This window comes from Tetrao urogallus (assembly GCF_951394365.1).
Source record: "Tetrao urogallus genome assembly, chromosome: 7".
Lineage (NCBI taxonomy): Eukaryota > Metazoa > Chordata > Aves > Galliformes > Phasianidae > Tetrao > Tetrao urogallus.
Window position 1 is genome coordinate 13,012,728 of NC_136820.1, and position 13,085 is coordinate 13,025,812.

General features: G+C 42.0%; 1 protein-coding gene across 2 annotated transcripts in view; it reads right to left on the minus strand.

The window, feature by feature from the left end:
• RBMS3 (RNA binding motif single stranded interacting protein 3) overlaps positions 1–13,085 on the minus strand; it is a gene marked incomplete at both ends in the record, with an annotated part of 439,102 nt that overhangs the window by 241,962 nt on the left and 184,055 nt on the right. For both annotated transcript variants that reach the window (XM_079538692.1, XM_079538691.1), the window contains one exon: positions 6,931–7,022. In XM_079538692.1, the coding sequence (XP_079394818.1) occupies positions 6,931–7,022 (92 nt within the window). The remainder of the gene's footprint in view (positions 1–6,930; positions 7,023–13,085) is intronic.

The window sequence follows — 13,085 nt, forward strand, 5'->3', positions numbered from 1 at the left end:
TGTGGGAAAGGGCACTTGGATTTTAATATCCTCGGGATTACTTGATATTCTTTTTTCAAGAATGGCTCCAGCTAATGCACTCCATGTTTGCTAGTGAATATCTAAAAACAGGAACAGTATCATAAGCTACCAGAAAGTTCTCAGATAGGAGCATGACATTTTTTAGGCTGGACAAGATTATGAAGTCTTCCCATCTCCACTGTCATCTCAATCCATCACATTAGATGTTATTTACAAAGCTGCTCACTGCTTTAGCCGTAACTGTTAGAAAACTCAAAAGACCAAATCATCTGCTGCCTCAGATTTCCTAGAACTTAAAGTTAGCACCTTGCTATAGCACATTCATTCCTGAATTCAATGTTCCATCTCACAAAAAAATATCTGGGTTTGAAGAACCACATTTTCATTAAAATAAAACAAAACAAAACAAAATCTATAAAACCTACAACAAACAAATAATTTAGCATCTCTACAACGCCTTTGTTTTCCTTAACCACTATTCTTTAAAGAATGAAAGAATATTCTGCATTGATAAAAACTGTACCTAGGAGTCAACTCCAGCAAGAAAACTATTGCTCCCTTTAGAAGAGTGAAAGGCAGCTCATGCAAAACAACCACAGACAAACAGGTGAGAAGATAAGGATGGTACAGCTTTGCTGGGCATGTGGTTTTGCTTAGAAAGAGCTCTGTTGGTGTGACTGACTTGCTTAAAGAAAGGAAACAAAAGAGAGGCACTGGCATCTCTAATTTACAAATCTGAACTTAACCACCTTTCACGTGTTCCCAGCTATAATTTTTCATTGTAATTTAACCCAGGCTTGTTATTGATTCAGCTCAGCATTGGACACACACTGTGCACAAGTACAGGGTGAGACAGTAAACGCTTTAGCAAGACAGCAAGGAGCATTCACAGCGGAGCACTCCTCACAGACACACTTGGTTGTGCCAGATTCTTCTGTGGGATTTCCTTTTCCTTGGAGACAAACTGTCTATTTAACTCTAGAGCAGCCACTCTCTGCTCCTTTCACAAGCTTTTATACTTGGCTCTGTTCTGTGGGAAAAGTTTCCCTTTCACATTTCAACTCAATTGTGATTGCTCCCTGTGTTTAAGCTTCTGCATGATGGAGAGATGAGAAAAATATCACACAAGAAGCAAAATTATTTTCTGTATTTCTCTCAAAGAACAAAACCCATCAGAGTCTATTGATACAGCCTTGTCCGATCTAAGCTGTGTGGCATATACTCTGTATGGCAATTATTGCATCAGAGTAGCCAATAAATGTTTCTTGGATTTAGACAACTACCAACACTGATTAAATATTTCCTCAGTGTTCACATTCCTGACACAGGTAATGAGGATGTCTGAAGGAATTATTACATATAAAAAGCAAACCCAGAGAAGACAATTATCATAATAACATGATTAAAAAAACTTTCTTGATAATCAGCTGCTAAGTAGCCATTATACTAGAAGCCATTACATGCTCTTTTCAAGAAACTGTCTTTGCTGGAACTTCCAGCCTTCCATGGCCTTTACACAGACCAGAACTGCAAATAAAAGATGGTAGTGAGATTCCCAATCCTTACAATAGCACTGTACGCCAGTTTCAGCACTGACAGAAGTTCAGATCCTCAAAGTTATTTAGAGAACTAGCTTCTCTTGAGTCAGTAGGCAAATTCAGACTTAAAAGCTTACCAACAAAGCAGATTTAGAAGTCTCACTACAAATATACTGTACAGGGCTCTTCAGGACAGTTGCAAATGCCAAAAATAGATGTGCATATAGATTTCATTAATATGTTTTTCATACTCTACTAGTATAAGCCAACTCATGTGCTAATAAGATTCTCCTAATTAATTTTCCATGTTCCGTCTGTAACATTTTTCAAGAAAATGCCTGAAATAAGCACACAGAAAAAATGAAAATGACGCATTGATCATGCACACAAGCATCATCTTTTCAGTGTTGTGTTTTTGTGGTTCCAAATGCAAAGAGAGAAATAAATGAACTATTCCTACAGGACTACCCAGTTGCATATCAATTGCAACATTTTCAGCATGAAAATAAAAGCCAAAAAAATCACCAGGACAATATTAGCCCAGACAAGTACACTCACACGCAATGAATTTGCATGTTTGAACTGATTCCAAAGATGACCAAAAACATGTATGAAGTAATGTTATCAGTCAGCAGCTCCATACTACTATTATTATTTGTTTTTTTTTCCCCAATAAATCAAAGCGCAAGGAATTTTGCTAATGATGGACAACTTAGAGGAAAGTCACTGAATGTAAGAGAGTGGAAGTAGTCAAAATCTCCACTGGGTGCTTATGTGAGAGAAAACCAAAGAGGAAAAGAGAGTGCATATGTTTAAGAGAGCCTAGATCTGATGGTAGGAGGCTAGGATTGTCCCCATCCCACTGGATGGGCAGCCATCCACAGGCTTCTGCTCACCCCTGCAAGCATAGCACTGCTGTTCTTCTACTGAATCCTTTCCTGTCTGCTTTGCACCAGGCTGAACAGCATCCAAGAGAACAAAATGAGAGATTCAAACACGTTTAATGGTGTTTTTCCCTGCATAGGGTTACAGCAAGTATTAGCCTTGACGGGACAAGTTTTCCAACAGAGATGGGACTTGGAGCATCAATCCACCAGAGTTTAACCTTCTTCCAGAGGCAGCACTGAAACAAAATCAGCCAAAAGGATGTCCAAATGCTATAAAAATGAGGGAGGTGGCTGTATTTAAACATCAATAAAATGAGCATACTTTACTCAAGTATCCACAAGATACTTCTGTTAGCCAGCATGGGTGGGGGTTCAGTTCTGCTTTTTGTTTTTTAAATAAGATTCTGGATTTCTATGAGAAAAACTATATCGTGTTAAAACTGAGAAAGAACTTCTCTTTCCGAGCAAGATCTCTCTCCAGGAAAACATCACAGAATACGCCGACATTTCAGTATACTTTTCCTCGCTACTGGAGAAGGCTAGTGCAAAGAAAAGCTGGCCAACACCTTGTTCACCTTCATTCAAAAGCATTCATGTCTGAACTAAGATTTTTGACATTCACTGAGCATGGATTTCTGTCTTTTCCCTGGCAGTTCCCCTGTTTTGGAATGTAGAAGAGAAAATAAAGAACTTTGACTCTGTTTTGCAAAGGAATAGCATGCAAACATTTTGTGTAATTTCTTCACACTTAAGTCTTTTTTCATGAGACTGCCACCACTTACTACTAATTTAAGCAGTTGTCAGAACAAAACTGCTCTGGATAAATTTCCAGAAATTCTTCTTCCACCTCTTTTTTTTTTTTTCAGAGCTCATTGAGCATCCACTGTTAATTCAGACACTGGCAGGTAGCGGTGTCTTTTAGTCCTGTTACACAACTTGGCTTCCAACACCTGCAAAAGCTAACTTCTTTCTCCAGATAGACTTGCTTTCCCAGGCTCCTGACTTCTCAGCAATGTGAGGTACTTTGTGTAAAGCTGTCTCAGTTCCCGTTGAATCCGTTTTTCTAAAAAGTTCCTGATTTTTTCAGAGATAAGAAAAGTCAGTTGTATATTTATCCTGAATTATCAAACACGCTACAAAGGACCTATCTCAGATTCCAGGCACCATGGCTAAATATTAAAAATACAGTCATCCTTATGCAAACAAGAAGTATACGTGCCAGCCTCCTCGAAATCACAAATGGCTCCAGTCACAGAACCTCCAGAAAACAAACCTCAGTGGCTTGTTCAGGCCTTCCCAGTCTGAAAGCATCAGACTCAGAGGTTAGCTCCCAAAACACTGGGCATTCCAAAATAGCATTGTAAGTCACATTTAGGTTTCAGTACTTTCACACATGCAAGTGCTCACTGTTCTGAATCACAACAGATATGTCCTAATGTTGTTGACACCTAAGAATATCGAATATAAGTTTATCTTTTAATCTTACACTGAACATCTCTAATTTTAAACCCACAACTTTACATATTTCTGTAGTTATAATTTCAGTCCCCCTCAGAAACAACTACTTGAGATCAACCAGAAGCACAAAACATATTTCCTGTCTTTGGTTTCTTTTTCACAGCTTGACTAACTCATCAAATTGTCTATATTTCAACAAGGAGATTCAGTATATCTGAGGAAAAAAGATAGCAGAATCCTTAGTAGATGTTCACATTCTTCATCTTGCCATCTTTTATCCATTTTGGATCCATTTTATCTTTTTTATCACCACCTGTCAATAAAAACTAAAAGCTAATAAACCACCTTCTGACCTGGAAGTCTGGACTGGGGAGGAGAATAAAACCCCCATGATTCAGGTGGAGACAGTTAGAGACCTTCTACTTCATCTCGACTGTCAAAAGTCTATGGGGCCAAATGAGATCTATCTGAGGGTGCAGAGGGAGCTGCTGGAGGTGAATCCCAAGCCACTTTCCACCATCTGTCTGTGTTCCTGGTCAATCAGAGAGGTTTCAGGGGATATGAGGCTTCCCAGTGGAAGAGTTGAAAGAAGTATTGGGACAACTACAGGCCTGTCAGACTGACCTCAGTGTCAGGTAAGATAGAACAGATGATCTTGAGTGAGATCACATAGCATGCACAGGACAACTGGGGGATAGGTCCAGCTAGTATAGGTTCATGACAGGCAGGTCCTGCCTGACCAACCTCATCTCCTCCTATGACCAGGTGACCTACCTGGTGGAAGAAGGAAAGGCTATTGATATAGTCTACCTGGATTTCAACAAAGCCATTGACACTGTCTCCTACAGCATTCTCCTAGAGAAGCTAGCAGCCCATGGCTTGGACAGGTATAATCTTTGCTGGGTAGATAACAGGCTGGAGGGCCAGGCCCAAAGAATGGCAGTGAAAGGAGTTAAATCCAGCTGGCAACCACTCAGTGCTCTGCTGGGGTTGGTATTATGGCCTGACCTGCTTAATATATTTATTGATGGCCTGAACGGGGGGGAATGAGTATACTCTCAGTAAGGTTGTAGATGATACCAAGTTGGGAGGAAGTGTCAATCTGCCTTGGGGTAGAAAGGCCCTGCAGAGGGATCTGGACAGAATGGATAGCTGGGCTGAGGCCAATGGGATGAAGTTCAACAAGACCAAATGCCAGTCCTGCACCTTGGTCACAACAACCCCATGCATCACCACAGGCTCAAGGCTGTGCTGAGGAAAAGAACCTGGGGGTGCTGGTTGACACTTAGCTGAACATGAGCCAGCAGTGTGCCTTGGTGGCCAAAAAGGCCAGTGGCATCATGGCTTGTATCAGAAATAGTGAAGCCACCAGCACCAGGGAGGTGATTGTTCTCCCGTACTCAGCTCTGGTGAGGCTGCACCACAGATACTGTGTTCTGCTATGGGCACTTTACTATAAAAAGACATTGAGGCCCTGGAACATGGGATGGGCAATGAAGCTATGAAGGGTCTGGAGCACAAGTTTTATGAGGAACATCTGAGGGAACTTCTCCAGACTTGTTCAGTCTTCTCCAGACATCTTCAGTCTGGAGAAGAGGAGGCTCAGGGAAAACCTTATTGCTCTTTACTACTCCCTGAAAAGAGGTTGTGGTGAGTGGAGGTCAGCCTCTTCTCCTGAGTAACAGTGATACAACTACAGGGAATGGCCTCAAGCTGTGCCAGGGAAGGTTCGGGTTAGATATTAGGAAAAACTTCTCCGAAGGAATGGTGAGGCATTGGGATGAGCTGCCCAGGGAGGTGGACAGGTCACCACCCTTGGAGGTGTTCAAGAAACATGTAGATGCAGAACTAAGGGACATGGTTTAGTGTAGGGCAGTATTGGTGGTAGGTAGACAGTTGGACTAGATGACCTTGGAGGTCTTTTCCAACCTTAATTATTCTATGATTCTATAAAGCAGCTTAGCTTGTGTTCTGGGGCTCTGTTAAACAGAAATACATGGATCATACCCAGTTATTTTAAGGCATTGTGTGCATAGTTCCGTATAGGGTAAAAGAACCCCCTTTACCACAAATGGTTTTGGTTTGTTTGTTTGTTTGTTTGTTTTTAAGATGTTTTTAGTATGATATTGTTGAAAAGTAAAGGCTTAAATCATCAGTACTCCTTTAAATTGAAATGTTCACGTGTTGTGATTATTTATTAGTTGATTTGTCTCTGATTTCATATTACCCATTTGTTTTCACTGTTCAAGACTCTAGGCTGGTGTCATTTCTACACAGACAAACTCAGGCAATACTTAGGGCTTGCAGTGACTCTAAGACAAGGCATTTCGAAAGTACAAAGCTGAGCCTATTTTCATCAGCCGACACACTCTAGAGCCCAAAGACACATGATTATGCCTTTGGAAAGGCAGCAGCTGGAGCACATGATAATCATTTCCCGTAACCCCTTCGACCCCTTGTGAACAAAGGATGTTTCCAGAACCAGAGTATTTCACCTTGCTGAATGCTTGCTGCAAGATGCAAAGCATGGCTCCTGCAGCCTCTCCTAACAACACATGCCAATGCCCTTCAGGCAATCTCTAGCAAATATTCTTTCAGAAAATCTTGTACAATTTTATTTATACTCTTAAAATAAAGGTACAGGAAAAGCCAAACTGAGACTTCTCTCCTTTATAGACCTGTACATTCCAAGGCAAAGGAGCCCAATGGAGACAACTACATAATTCCTTCCCAGTGAGCCAGGATAAGGCATTGCCAGCTCTCTGCCACTGCAGTGCTCTGGACCTAATAGCTCTACTCCAAGGGAGTTAGAAATTGGGAATCAGAGTAGAACCTCTCGCATAAGACATGGCCCTTTGAGAACACAGATCACAGGGCAAACAAGGCACTGGAACCAAAGGACGAAACATTGAAATACGCAATCCTAAAGCCGACAAAAAACAGGAATAAAACAAACGCTTGGAAATCTCACAGCTCAGAAATGACACACAGCTCAATTAAACTAGTAATTACACAGTTGCTCTTACCTTTGCCATCTGCGCTTGCACGCCATTTGCTTTGAGAGATGCTACTGCTTTCTGTGCTGCTGCTGGGCTGTCAAAATCTACAAAACCGTAACCTAAAAAATAAACAATAAATACATATTACCATTAGCCATGAGCTGCACATAGATCAAGATTTAATTGCTTAAGGAAGACCTTTCCTTCTCTTGCACTGTCACGGTTTTCTGGTAGCATTTCCACTACCAGCAGCCATCACTCCTCTGTTTCTCTTGGCTTTCTTCCTGCCTTCTTTAGAACTAATTAGTCCTTTCCTGACCTAATGAGATCTAAAGAAATGCAATGACTTGAGGCTCCAAAGGGAAGCAAGGTGTGCAGGAGAGGAGACAAACAGCAGCCCTTTGCCTGTCCTGATAGAAAAGTGGGACACTTTCCCAGTCAGAGTTCTGGTGCAGTGGGTTCTTGCCCTATTTCTTCCATAAGAAGAGGCACAGTCCTTGCCACCTGCCCAGGTGGGCAACCACCATCTCCATGCTGGGCAGCTGTCCCCATTTCATGTTGCTGCCTGCATCCATTTTGTGATACAAGTTTACATAGAAATGGTCTCTGCAGACAGTGTGCCCTTATAGAAAACTGTTATAAAAATCTACAGCTTGCAGTGCTTTAGATCATGAAAAAACAGCCCTCCTTCCCTGTTCCTTTAACCAGACAAGGATGAAGCTTTGTACGAGGGTCTTAGGTCTCTACAACCAGCTGGAGCCTGGTGTGTGGGGCAGGGAGCCCACAGCAGACCTCCAGCAGGTGGGAGCACTCAGGAAACCTCTGAACCTGTGCTGGGCCAGCATCCACCAGACAGCTGCAGAAGATAGTAGGATAACCACAGCCTGCTCATACTCCATTCCTTTCACCTCGTCACCTGGCCCCACCAGGAGCTGCTTCAGGGCATTTGTTTAGCATTAACTTAGAGAAGGTGCATCCAACAGATTGACAAGAAGTGGTTGTCTGCAATTGGTAAGGAATGGTCATCTGCTTTTAAGTGGCTTTACTACGTCAGTATTTGAAGTTCAGCTTATTAACCACTCCTATCTTCTTTTCTTCCTTCACTGTATCCCTCCCCATTTTTTTTTCCTCCACAAGGAAGACTGGCATGCTCAAGCAGAAGGACTAGTGCTGTTACGCCCCTACTGGACATCAGCCCTGAAGTATTATTGTTTACCTAGCGACACAAAGATGGGCAAAGAGGACACAAAATGAATTTTTAACAACTTCTAAGCACTTAACGGCACTTAAGTCTTGCACATAAAGCTTTCAGCAGACTTTGGAAGACTTAAAAATCTCACCAAGCAGCTGCATGGATTTTACAATCCATCCAGGGAACCCTTTGAAAACCTGAGCCTACATCCCACTAAGCAATTGAGACACAGGTAGGCACATGCTGCTCAGCCAAGCCGTGTTTGGACTCCACCTCTCCCCTGGAAGCCGTATGCTTGAAGCTGAACTGCCTGAAAGCTTTAATAATATTAGCACAAGCATATTTATAGTATCACAGCTCCTTTGCAGACATCTCCATTTACTATGTCAACACATATAATACAGGAGGCAATACCTCCACAGATATGCTTTCCTGCTGTATCCATTTTTCTCTTGCCAGCCTTTCTTCCTCCTCATGTGAGGCCTCATTGCCTTCCTCTGTGTGCCACATCTGTGCATGAGAATGTGTGCTTGCGATCACCTTGCCCCAGGTTATAAACATCTCTCTCTACTTCTTTGGTATGTATGCATTACCAATGATGAGATAATTTTGTGTGTATGGATTTTTGTTGTTGTTGGCTTAAATCTTATTTGCGAAAGAAAATGAAAAAGAAATTAGAAAAAAAAAAAAGCACCAAGATTGTTAAAGAAAATGCTGACAAAGCCTAGGAAGATGCTGAAAAGCACTACTTCGATATCAAAGTCAGATCTGAACCTTTCTCCTCAATCTGTTTTTCTGTTGTTCTTTTTGGAGTACTTCGGTGTGTTGTTCTTGTTTTGTTTTTGTTTTGTTTTTGTTATTTTTTGTTTGTTTGCTTTTGGTAGGGCATTACTACAAATTGAGGGAAAGTCTGAACAACTGTGTATTGGACAGCATACCTAATAAGCTCTGTCATAACAAGCACACCGGAGTTTGGTCAATCGGGAGAAGGTTGCTTTATCTATTCAATTTCTCCCATTTAATTTTCCCTTTTTTAAAGCTACAGAGCATACCACCTGGAAACCAGCCTGTTCTCCATGGCAGGTTGCTCTGCCTTGTTCTTCAAGCTGCAGAGCTACAGAGAAACTGATGCTGTTTTGAAGCAAAAAACCTCTGTTACAGGAGAGCAAGAGATCTCTCTGGCTTCCTTAGTGCCTCTGCCCTATGGGAGGGCAGCAGATCAGAGGCAATTGCAATCCTGCTGAAGGAGAGATCCTGTCAAGAAGCCAGAGCTGCCAAATGGGAAACCTGAAACGCATTGGGAAGTCATGGGGTGGCTTGGATCAAACACAGTGCAAATGATTTTTTTAGGGTAGCAAAGTGCTCTTCTCAGGACATAAAATTTATTTTTATTTCTCACTGAGTTCATTCCAGAAAACTTGGAGGTGACAGTGCAAAAATAAGCTAACACTTCCCTTAAAAACAGATAACAGCATCAGAATTTGACTTTTATCATCAGTGCACAGCACACTATTCATGTATGCAGTAATAGAAGGGAAATGATTTTTTAATATAAATTTCTAGGCAGCACAGTAAGTATTCTCATCTAAGTTATTATTGCTTGTAAATATAAACTGGATTATTGAAGAGTGTTCTGGTGTTGTACTGTAGGGATCAGGCACATCTAGCAATGGATTATTGAAGATTAACATCAGTCCATAATGTTTAAAGCAGTGGATCTCTCCTAAACATTTATTCAATAGGCACAAGTGGCGAAGATATCCATGTCATAGATCCAACGACAGTCCCAAGACAAAAATCTTGCATCTTCAGCTGGCCATTATGCATTCTGGCATTAATACTACTTGCATCACTGCAAAGCTGCTCTTTCTCCTTCCCACAAGCTTAATTTCCATTCCAAGTATCTTTCTGGCCCTCCCTGCTCCCGACACATCTCTCCACCACACACAGAACATCAGGACAAAATCACTCCATGGCTGCAAAGTACTCCAAAGCACATCAATCTGCTGCAGGGGAAGCCAAGTTCCCAGGCTCCTTCAGCATTCAAGTATCCTTACAAGAACTTTGTAGTGCTATGGAACAGAAAAACAAGCATGTTGCCTTTCTGCACAGTTTATGTTCTTCCCTATAGATGTCTATAGGCTACGCTGATGATCTGTACTTGAGTTTTTCATTTGTTTAGAATCTTACTTCATTTTTATTTTGTTGTGGTTGTTGTTTTGGGCAGTGAGGAAGTAGCACAGGTTATATATATATTTACATATATATATATATATATACACAAGCAAACAAAAATATGTAAATATATATATATGTATTTATGTATGTTTATTTTTAATGCGACTTTCAGGGTTGATTGAGTTTAGACAGCAGCGAAGGGTGGGTGCTGTGACATTTCCTCCTGATCTCCCCATAGCAAAGATGAGCACCCAAGATGCAAGAGCCCTGCCCTTTGGGCCAGGCTAGGATGTACCCTGGCCCCTGGCCAGGCTGTGCTGGCTGCCCTGGCAGGTGCAGAGCCAGCTCTGGCCACTCAGGCTGGGCTTCCTGCTCAGCCAGCCGTTCCTTGGCTCTCCTGGGACGAGACAGCGCGCGGGCTGGAAATGTCCTTTGGGACAGATTCAGACTGGGGTCTGCCAATTGGATGCTGTTGCTGTAAGAAAATGTCTGCACTGCTTCTCCTTGTCTGAAAAACAAATGCAGAACCTACCAGCCCCACTCTCTCCTATCTTCAAATTCCAGTGCCTGGCTTTGTGTTTTGTTTCTGGTTGTTGTTGTGCGTTTTTTTTTTCCCTTATTATTTTGATCACTGCCTCATGAATATTCTCATCTATGGACTATCTTTTCCAGTTCTTGTGCAGAACATCATGTAAAGCACATGCAGCTTCTATGCCACGACCTCCAGATTGCTCGCAAGAATCAATCTCCACCACAGGAAACCAAAACCAAAACTATTTCCTCTTATGAGGCATCCTGCCCTTTTCCTTTAAGATCACAAGGCACAAATAGGGAGAGCTACGTTATCACTTGCTGCCGGGAGAGTCAGAAATTGAACTAATTACCAATGCAAGTCCCTTAGATCAAGAGCACTTACAGTGCAGGTGAGTTTGGGTACATTGATTGTGGGATCACACACACAGAATCACAGAATGGCTTGGTTTGGAAGGGACTTCAAGGATCATCAAGATCCAACTCCCCTGCCACAGGCTGGGATACCAACCTCCCCATTTAATACTAGAGCAGATTGCCCAGGGCCCCATCCAACCTGGCCTTGAACACCTCCAGGGACAGGGCATCCACAAGCTCTCCGGGCAGCTTGTTCCAGCACCTTACCATTCTCATAGTAAAGATATCCAACCAAATCTTCCCTCCCTCAACTTCAAACCATTTCCCCTTGTCTTGCTGTTATCCACCGTTTTAAAGAGTTGAGATCCCCAGTTCTTTTGTGGCGTGACATGTACGACTAGTTTGTAAATGTGAATACACAAAAAAAAACCCGACAACCCATACACCAGAAAACAAGACAAGACTATCTAGATTAATTGTTCGACCTTTCCTACAAGAAATAAAACGCTTGTAATTTTGTTTTGGCTTGATGCCATTATAGCTAAATAATTAAATTTCAGGAATAAAAGCAGTGATTTTGTACCTGTGGGGGAAAAAAAACAGCTAAGCGTCAGCAAGCACAAGTTTATAGCTTGCTGCAGTAAGTGCTACCTGAATACCCCAGCAGACGCTAAATGTCTCAGTCTCCTACAACCCCAGCGGCTGGGGGCCTCCTGCTCTCCATTCTGCAGCTCCATAATTAAGCTTGGCAGCAGGTTCAAATGAATTAAAACTGAATGTCACTATTTCCTCAACAAATCCCTCATCCTTGTTTTTTCTTACTTGTCAGGAGAAGACCAGCAGAACAGCAATTAGTGGTAAGCAGTGCAGTGAAAAAGAACCAAGTATACACTAATTAGGTCACTCGCCAAACACATTCATTTCATTGGCAGATTTAATCAATGTTTTCCTGAAATGTCTTAAATCTCCTATGCTAATTTAAAGTTTTGTTATTGTTGTTACTTTAAACACAGATGGGATGCCTGGAGATTTTCAATTGCTTTCCGCAAATCCATTTCAAAATAACAACCCCTCATATACTATATCATCAGAATTTAGGCACAGGTTTTAGGAAATGGCCTCTAATTTTATGCCAACATTTTTTGTGCCTGCAAATACCTGTGGGTGCAGTTTTGTGGATTTAAGTAATTGCAGGTGTGTGTAGCTCTAAGACATCAAACTCTGAATTGCCCTGACTGATCGGGTACTCAAGGGTAACACCAAATAATTTAAGGGGCTACCTGCCACTTGCTGTCCCCACAATTAGGGCAGAGTGTACAGCAGTAGCACAGATGATGGTGTGCTCCCCCAGTGGGCACGAGTCCTTCACACATGGGAGCCACAGCGTGCAGTGACATGAGTAAAAATAAAGGAAAATGAAAATGAGAAAAACAGCGAAGGCCAGGAGATGTATGCTTTCCCAGCAGCAAGGTGTGGAGCCTAGGCATGCAGTGGAGCTGGAGATCTGATGCCTCTGGCAAGGCATGGGAAAGAAGAAGCTGTGATAAAGGACAGAGGATAAGCTGGGATTGGGAAACACTGCTTTACCCTGCCACAAGGCCCAGTGTCACATCTGACTCCTGGCCAGGTACTGCTTTCAATCACCTGGATTCAAGTCAAGTAGAACTCTGCATTTTACAGCAACGTGCTCACACAGAAGTAAAGGGAAAGGATGGATGATGCACAGTCAGGAGATGGAGGAGATGGTATATACAAACTGGATTGAAGAAGTGTGCATGTTCTTTTAGCTAATCTTGGTTTTTTTGTTGTTTATTTCTTAGAGAAGTACATAAATATACTGATGGGGAGCTTATGCATACTGTGGAGCTCTTCTGGTTCCACTGAAGTCACTAAGCTCCCTTCATCAGAAGTTATAATGCATTGT